An 8,476-nucleotide genomic window follows, 5' to 3' on the forward strand; every position below is an offset into this window, starting at 1 on the left:
TTAACCGCAGGGTCATTGTTAGATGGCCAGGTTGTAAGAGCCTGATTGGGAATTTAGCCAGGACACCTGGAGACCCCCCCCCCCCCACTCACTCCCCTTGTGTGCCGTGGAGCTTTAGTGACCAAAGAAAGTCAGACCTCAGTTTAACATCTCATTCAAAAGATAGCATTTCCTACAGCGCAGTGTCCCCAACACTTACTTGGTGCATTGGTGTTCTTTTAGGACCAGAGAGAAGACTGCCTCCTACTGAACAGGGATATTGTTGAGAGGTAGAGTCTCTCAGAGAGATAATGGCCTGACAGCCCTCCCAAAACCACTAAAGAAAAACAAGCAGGGAGATAAAGGAAAGGATGTGCTGTTTGTTTATCAGATACAATAGCGGCTCACTGAGTGACCTCTGACCTCTCTGCAGTTCGTCCACAGACCCCTCTGCTCAGGGAGGAGTTGCCTGATCTCTCACAGGGTTCGGCTGAAGGCATGCCTCCTGTCTCCCTCTCTCAAGCCTGGCTGTCACTCTCTAGTGATGCAGTTACCAGCCTGCTAATCACTGTCTCTCTGGGAAAGGCTTTTGTTGGCCCACACTCTGGTAACGGATGGAGAGGGAAGGGCAGACCCAGGAAACTCACTTTCCTGTCATCCCAACGTCTACCTACCCTGTTTTATTTTTTTTAAGAAACTGAAAACACTGTACCCCTGAAACCGGGCTCGTAACAGGAGCTGCTCCAGTGAATATGCATCTGTATGTTTCTTTTTTTAGATTATTATGGACATTTGAGAGGGTAAGTTAGATGAGTCACTAGATAAGGCGATTTGCTAAGTGAATGCTTATTAAAATAATAACTGCAAACATTTTGTTACTACATGTTTTGAACAATGGAAACTGAAGTTTTCATTTTACCACCAAAAGCTCCATCTCTTCATTCTCCCTTTTTTCTTCCACTGTGAGGGTGACTTCAGGTCTGCTGCAGTCAGCCTCGCTCTGTCATTTCGAACAGCTGTACAGTATCACAGCATGGCAGAGTGGAGCAACTGACAGCAAATACTCTTTGAAAACAAAGCTAAATAGTTGTATTTGTCTCAGTGGGGCTTTCAGTTTTTTGCCTTCCGCTTGTATTCACACATAGGGACTGAACAGTTTGAACCAGAAGACTGGGCAATGACCAGGTTCAGTGCATTCCAGTGTAAACTGTGAGATGTTTTCCTGTGAGCGTGTCAGCGGAGCTGGGTGTTTTTTATGACTCGCCTTACAGAATTCCACCCTGATGTTTTACCTCTTGTTTTGCTGTTACTGTGGCCACAGTAATGTCAGCTCAGGGTAATTTGGGAACTTTGCTAAGGTAAAGCAGAGGGAATCAGGGCATGATATATCTCATGTTACAAGCCAAACAATAAAGCAAAACACTCTGGAAAGCGTCTAGACAGGCCCCTGTTAGCCTGGAGTCTGTGAGACAGGTAGTCGGCATGTTTATCAGCCGGAGTGATCCGTGTTTATGATTTATAAGACGAGCGCAGACCGTACGTCACCCCCCTCTCTGGCAGGATCGGGCCAGACCGAGCTCCGCGAAACATCAGGGCCACACTCCCAGGGCCCTGGCCAACCGCCACCCAGAAATTTAACCCCCAAAAAGGAGCTTTGATGAGTTTATTTTTGAAAAAAGCAAACAAAGGGGGAATGGGAGGCTGAGAGAAGGAGGATCGTGTTTCTTTAAAAGCACATGAGTGTCTTCACTCCTGCCCTCTTTCCTCAGGGCCTGCTTTCTGCTGAAGGGTGGAGTTTGTCTTTGCTGTCCCCCCATTGACTCCACCCCTCTCACCCAATTGGCTGCCTCCTGCATGTGTCACTGCAGACCCAAAGTTGCCCAGTTCACTCCAAAGTCCTGTGTCTAAGGGAGGGAGTATGACCAGCAGCCGGGTGTGTGTGAGTACCTTTCCTCCTGTTGAAGCTTACTGTAAGAGCACTGTGTGTGAGTACCGTTCCTTCAGTTAGACTGTAAGAGCTCTGTGATTCAGACTGCTATAGCATTAACTGCTCTTATCTTCACTCGGATATCTGTGTACATCTGCGTATCTGCTTTCATAAGGAAGAGCAGGGCTTTTGTTTGGTTTAATGTCTCTTTATTCTGAGAAGTTAAAGATGAAACTCTGACACTACTTTGCCGTTTGAGTCTGTAATTAGGACAACCTGATTTTGATTCTGTTTGATAATGTATGTTGAATTACATGAAAATAGATGTTTCTTGCTTTTATACTCGTTATACTTTAAGTACTAATGATGTTAATTGAAATTAGTATATTTTTAACCCTTTTCTGCTATAATCAAATGTGTATAGGTTTTGTATGAGTCTGAGAGTGAACAGTCATAGTGATTGTGACCACCATAGGTGTTAACATTGGCTACCTTAGTTGAAGTACTAATATATTTATGTCATCATTTGTATTCATAATAGTAAGTAGTATATTTTGGAGTTAAGTATTTTTAGATGAAAATACTGACTTTGGTTAAGTTTTGTGAGTGATAAAGTAAAACATTAACAAGCAAAGAAGGTGAATGTTAGTATGCAAGTGTGAAAGCTGTGGTACAGATCTTGAAGACTAGCTAGTGCCATTTCTGTAACACTTCTTGGTGCCATTACTAAGACACAGTGCTTTTACAGTAACGCTTCAGACATGCAGCTGGCTCTGGTTCTGGTTCTGTGGTTTGTGGCGCTGGCCTGCTCTCTGGACCCACCTCTGACTATCCAGTACCAAGTGTGGGAAGAGCAGCCTGCAGGCACCACGGTGGGCCGCCTCTCGGATGACCTGCAGCAGAGGGGGGAGGGGGGCGGGGTGGAGGACTTCCGGGTGGTGGAGCAGGGTCAGGCCCTGCCCTTCGCGGTCAGTGTGAGAGACGGGACGGTGTCGACGGTGGGGCGGCTGGACCGGGAGGCGCTGTGCTGGGGGTCCAGCCTCTGCGAGATCCTGTTCAGCGTGCTGTACAAGAGGGAGGGTGTGGTCAGCTTCCTGCGGGTGCGGGTGGAGGTGCGGGACCTGAACGACCACAGCCCCACCTTCCCCAGCGCGGAGCAGGAGCTGGAGATCTCCGAGACCGCTACCCTGCGAATGCGCATCCCTCTCGACCTGGCCGAGGACCCCGACGCCGGCCCCAACGGCCTGCAGACCTACTCTCTCTCCTCCAATCAGCACTTCGCCCTCGACGTCAAGACCCTATCAGCCGGCGCCAAGCAGGCAGAGCTGGTGGTCATCCGGGAGCTGGACAGGGAGGCGCAGGCCTCCTTCGAGCTGACCCTGATGGCCTGGGACAAAGGAAACCCCCCCAAATCAGGCAGCACACTCATCAAGATCAACATCCTCGACTCTAACGATAACAGCCCGGTGTTCGAGGAGAGCTCCCCCACCATTGAGCTGAGTGAGGATTCCCCCCGAGGGACCACCGTCATCAACCTGAAGGCCACAGATCCCGACCAGGGGGCCAATGGTGAGGTGGAGTACTCCTTCAGCAAACACGCCCCTTTGGACGTGCAGAGGCTGTTCAGTGTGGACGTGCAGACTGGAACTGTGACCCTGACAGGGGAGCTGGACTTTGAGAAGAAGTCCTCCTACGAGATCGACATCCAGGCCCGTGACCTGGGTCCCAACGCCATCCCCTCCCACTGCAAAGTGCTTGTCAAGCTGAGGGACGTTAACGACAACCCCCCCAGGATCCACGTCACCTGGACCCCGCCCGAGTCACCCGTGGCGACCGTGCTGGAGGGCGCAGCAGACGAGACCTTCCTGGCGCTGGTGTCAGTCTCGGACGCAGACTCGGGAGAGAACGGCGCCGTCCGTGTCCACATTCAGCATGGCGCCGGGCACTTCCGCCTCAAGAGGATCCACGGAGACAACTACATGATCGTGACCAACGGCTCGCTGGACCGTGAGCACAGGATGGAGTACAACCTGACGCTGGTGGCGAGCGACCGCGGCGAGCCCCCCCTCACCTGCGTCACGCACCTGCCCGTGCGTGTGCTGGACGAGAACGACAACGCCCCCGTCTTCTCCCGCACGCAGTACCGCGCCGCCATGCGCGAGAACAACCCGCCTGGCCTCCACGCCCTGCGCGTGCGGGCCCACGACGTCGACCTGGAGCTGGGGGGCAAGGTTTCCTACTCCATCAGGGAGTCCAATGAACTCGGCACCCCCACGGCCTTCTTCTCCATTGACCCGGCCAGCGGAGCTGTGTCCATCCAGCAGTCACTGGACTATGAGGAGGAGCGCTCTTTCTCCTTCATCGTGGAAGCCAAGGACCAGGGGCGGCCGCCTCTGTCCAGCACCACCACGGTCATCATCGACGTCCAGGACGTCAATGACAACTACCCTGTGATAGAGGAGCCGTCACCGAAGCGGGGCAAAGCCTCACTGAGTGTGCCCGTCAACGCCGAGAAGGGTGAGATTGTGGCTGAGCTGGGGGACAGGCCGAACGGTGCGGCCAACCACTCCGCTCACGTCAGGCCAGAAGGACACCTGGCCGGCACCATCAGAGCCAGCGATCGAGATTCAGGCCTGAACGGCAGGCTCCGTTTCCGGATCGTCAGCGGAAACCCTGATGGATTGTTCTGGCTGGATGAGTCCACAGGGCAACTGTATGTGAACACCAGCAACGCCACAGACCTGATCGGGAAAAGGTTTGAGTTTGACATCACTGTGTCGGACATGGGCTCGCCTGCGCTGGTCACCAAAACCACCCTGGAGGTGACCTTCATCAACCTGCTGGACCACCTGAAGAACTCGTCACCGAGCCAGTGGGGGCAGTTCAGCCTGACCATGAAGCTGGCCATCTGCCTTGGAGCCACCTGCCTGCTGCTGCTCCTGGCGGTCGCCCTGGTGACCACCTTCTGTCGCCCGGAGAAACGGGACAACCACGCCTACAACTGCAGGCAGGCAGAGTCCAGCTACACCCGCCACCCCCGCCGGCCACAGAAGCACATTCAGAAGGCGGATATCCAGCTGGTGCCGGTGCTGCGTGGGAGGAGGGAGGGGCCGCTGGAGGGCGAGGCCTTGCCCCGTCCCGACACGCCCCTGCAGCAGGAGGAGCCCCACCTGTCCCCGCTGCTCGGCCGGGCCGTCCGGAACCAGGACCCTCCGGAGGAGCAGCCTGTCCCGCCGCTGGGCCCGAGCAGGACGCTGCAGAAACCCGGCAGCGTGGAGCTGAGCGGGACGCTCCCGCGCACCCCCGCCACACCCTACCGCTCCCTGCGGAGGGCCCGTAACTCCTCCTCCTCGCTGTCGCAGACCGGCACACTGAGACGCCACGGCAGCCGCGAGACGCAGCTGTGTCCCGACGATGGCACCGACCCACCCCCCGGCTCCCCCCCCTGCCACACCCTGCGCAGGAAGAGGAACGGCGAGGGGGACGAACACCGCCAAATCCTCCACAACCTGGTGCGGCTGTCCATGGCCGCGCTCGGAGAGAACTGCCCCATTGAGCTGTCCGCCGCCTCCCCGGAGGTGCAGGTAAGGCCTCCCTCTGCGCCTCCTGGCGAGACTTTCCCCCAGGTCTGTGTTTCTCCCAGGGGACACTCAGGAGTTTGGGGGGCTGCCCGTATTGTCCTGATGCTGTTTCTGACAGGCGTGCGTGACGAGCTAATTTAAAGGAGAGTCACCCAACAGCAGCTTTATTCAATTACGTCTTCCCTTTGGTTCACTTCAGGAACATTTTTCATCACAGTGTAATTAGTGTAATATTAAAACTGATCTCCAGGCTTTCTTGTTATTAAGATTGTGTAATATAAGCCCATCTCTGTGTCATTGTAGCATAATTTAAGGTGAAGGCTGCAAGGCTAATGTGACCACACGCAGGAAGCAGTGAAGTGGAAATGGAATTAACCAGATGGGAGATTCTTATTTAAGCAGACACTTTTTTTCATCTTGCTAAACAATAGAATAGATTCCAGTTAATTAGCCGTTCAAAAGAAGGCTGTTGAGCCCCCACTGGTTTCTTTCTTATCTCCATGGTCACAGAGCAGTTTCAGCAGTGTTGCGGTGTGTTGTGGTGTGTTGCAGTGTTGCAGTGGTACAGGACACTGCACCTTTCAGGTCCTAATGTAGCAGAGGGATATCAACACCCTTTTTTGCCCCCAGAAAATCACAGGGAAGCCTGCACTCAGCACTGTGGGCGCTGGGCTCAGAGGGGGGGGCAGTCCGTATCTGCCTCTGAAATCTGAAGGCAGACACAGACAAAGAGAGTGAAGAGCACGTGGTTTGGTGTCCTGGGGGGTGTTTGGGCCTATTCTATTCTGCGATACACTGTTACACACTGACGGCTTGTTTAAAAAGACAGGATTATTTTTTTAGAAGCGTGAGATTTAAAAGCTGCGCAGTTTTGCTGTGCTGTCAGATCCTGTTCCAGCTGCGTCCGTCCGCAGGTGTGGTGAGGTCCTGACACTTCACATGAATTAGAGAGGCAGGAATCGGCAGGCACCCCCCACCCCCCGCTCCACTGTCCGCAGGCAGCATTAGGGGTCTCAGCGGGGCGTCCTGAAACGTCTGCAGGGGCAAAAGGGCCATCCTGGAAGGAAATATGGAGGAGGAGAATCAAGCGCAAAACAGAGGCCATTTCCCCATGCTCACAATAGCACCATTTCCTGTCTCACAGGGTGTCCAGCTCCAGCATCTGTCTGTCTGTCTGTGAGCTGCTCTGTCTGTCTGTCTGTCTGTGAGCCACTCTAATTGTCTGTCTGTCTCTCTCTGCCTGTCTGTCTGAGAGCTGCTCTGCCTGTCTGTCTGTGAGCCGCTCTACTTCTCTGTCTCTCTCTGCCTGTCTGTCTGTGAGCTGCTCTGTCTGTCTGTCTCTCTGTCTGTGAGCTGCTCTGTGTGTGTCTGTTCAGGGGCTGTGACTACTTTATTGGATATTTGGCAGTCAGTCATCCAGTCAGAAGATTCTGGTTAGGAGTGCCCCCCCCCCCCCCCCCCCCCCCGCCCCCTCATACTGCGTGTCTTTCTCCTGCAGCAGGTCTCCCAGCTGCTCTCCCTCCTGCACCAGGGTCAGCTCCAGCCCAGACCCAACTTCCGAGGAAACAAGTACTCCCACCGAGCCGGCCGGTGAGTCCTGTTCTCTCCCTCTGCATGGCTGTGCTTTCTCTCTGTTTGTCTCTCTCCCCCTCTTTCCCCACCTCTCTCTCTCTTCTCTCTCTCTCTCTCTCCCCCTCTTTCCCCACCTCTCTCGCTCTCTCTCTCTCTCTCTCCCCCTCTTTCCCCACCTCTCTCGCTCTTCTCTCTCTCTCTCTCCCCCTCTTTCCCCACCTCTCTCTCTCTTCTCTCTCTCTCTCTCCCCCTCTGTCCCCACCTCTCTCTTCTCTCTCTCTCTCTCTCTCTCTCTCTCTCTCTCCCCCCCCTCTTTCCCCACCTCTCTCTTCTCTCTCTCTCTCTCTCTCTCTCTCTCCCCCTCTTTCCCCACCTCTCTCTCTCTTCTCATTCTTTCTCTCCCCCCTTTCTCTAACACTGCTCTATGTTCTTCTTTATTTTTTTGAGGCAGTCTTGCCTGCTCCTTCCTGGGTTTTCTACCCAAATTCAGGAGACATCGGGGGGTGGGGGGGTGGGGGGTGATTCAGTGTACAGGTGTTTCATTAACGCATTAACAGGCAGGAAAAACACAGCCCCCCCTCAGATGGCAGATCTCTGATCTCTGTTCCAGTAACTCCAGCTCACTGCTGTCTGTCTGTCTGTCTGTCTGCCCATCAAAGCTGTGATCTGGCAGAGTCAGGAGTCCCTTCCTGTGCCATGACTCACTGCACTGGGGCAGGACTCCACAGGTCTGGGAATCGCACAGGAGCCAGTGCAGCCTGTTACACATCGTAGCCCTTCAGTTAAGCCCTTCATTAGCCTTTCAGCAGAACCCAGTAAGTGGGTTTCTGCACATTCTGGGGTCATTCTGAGGCCTCCTGGCCTCTGATTGGTTGCCTGGCCGCTCACTGGGTTCTGACTGACTCATTAAAGAGCAGTGTATTGCTAACACCCCGCGGTGGGGGTAGGGGTGGGGTGGGGGTTGTGGCAGGCCTGAAATCTGTCCGTTTCCACATCCTCACATCTGTTTCCTACGCTGCCCTGAAGGTCTGGGCCACAGGATGCTGATTGGCTGAGCACCAAGGACAGTGGCCACGGCGAGAGCGAGGCAGGAGATGTGGACTGGGACACGGGCCGAGACTCCCCCGTCGACCCTCTGCTGGAGGAGGGCCTGAGCAACTTGCTCACCAACACAGGTACAGACTCACCTTTCACCTCTTTCACCTACCAACACAGGTACAGACTCACCTCTTTCACCTACCAACACAGGTACAGACTCACCTCTTTCACCTACCAACACAGGTACAAACTCACCTCTTTCACCTCACCAACACAAGTATAGGCTCACCTTTTACCTACCAACACAGGTATTATCGCACCAGCAAAGACCTAATTCACCTAATAACAAGTAGGGTCATACCATTCCTCAGATCATGGG

At 54.1% G+C, this 8,476-nt stretch overlaps 1 protein-coding gene across 2 annotated transcripts in view; it reads left to right on the forward strand.

The window, feature by feature from the left end:
* The first annotated feature begins 1,874 nt into the window (after positions 1–1,874).
* Positions 1,875–8,476, forward strand: part of pcdh12 (protocadherin 12) — an 11,137-nt gene continuing 4,535 nt past the window's right edge. Inside the window, exons 1-4 of one of the 2 annotated variants that reach the window (XM_036547974.1) lie at positions 1,875–1,918; positions 2,655–5,490; positions 6,986–7,077; positions 8,086–8,234. In XM_036547974.1, coding sequence (XP_036403867.1) covers positions 2,668–5,490; positions 6,986–7,077; positions 8,086–8,234 — 3,064 coding nt within the window. In that variant the 5' untranslated portion in view covers positions 1,875–1,918; positions 2,655–2,667. Of the gene's footprint in view, positions 1,919–2,590; positions 5,491–6,985; positions 7,078–8,085; positions 8,235–8,476 lie in introns of those variants that run through there. The other variant, XM_036547973.1, reaches the window with a different exon arrangement.

The sequence above is a fragment of the Megalops cyprinoides genome, chromosome 16, assembly GCF_013368585.1.
Source record: "Megalops cyprinoides isolate fMegCyp1 chromosome 16, fMegCyp1.pri, whole genome shotgun sequence".
Lineage (NCBI taxonomy): Eukaryota > Metazoa > Chordata > Actinopteri > Elopiformes > Megalopidae > Megalops > Megalops cyprinoides.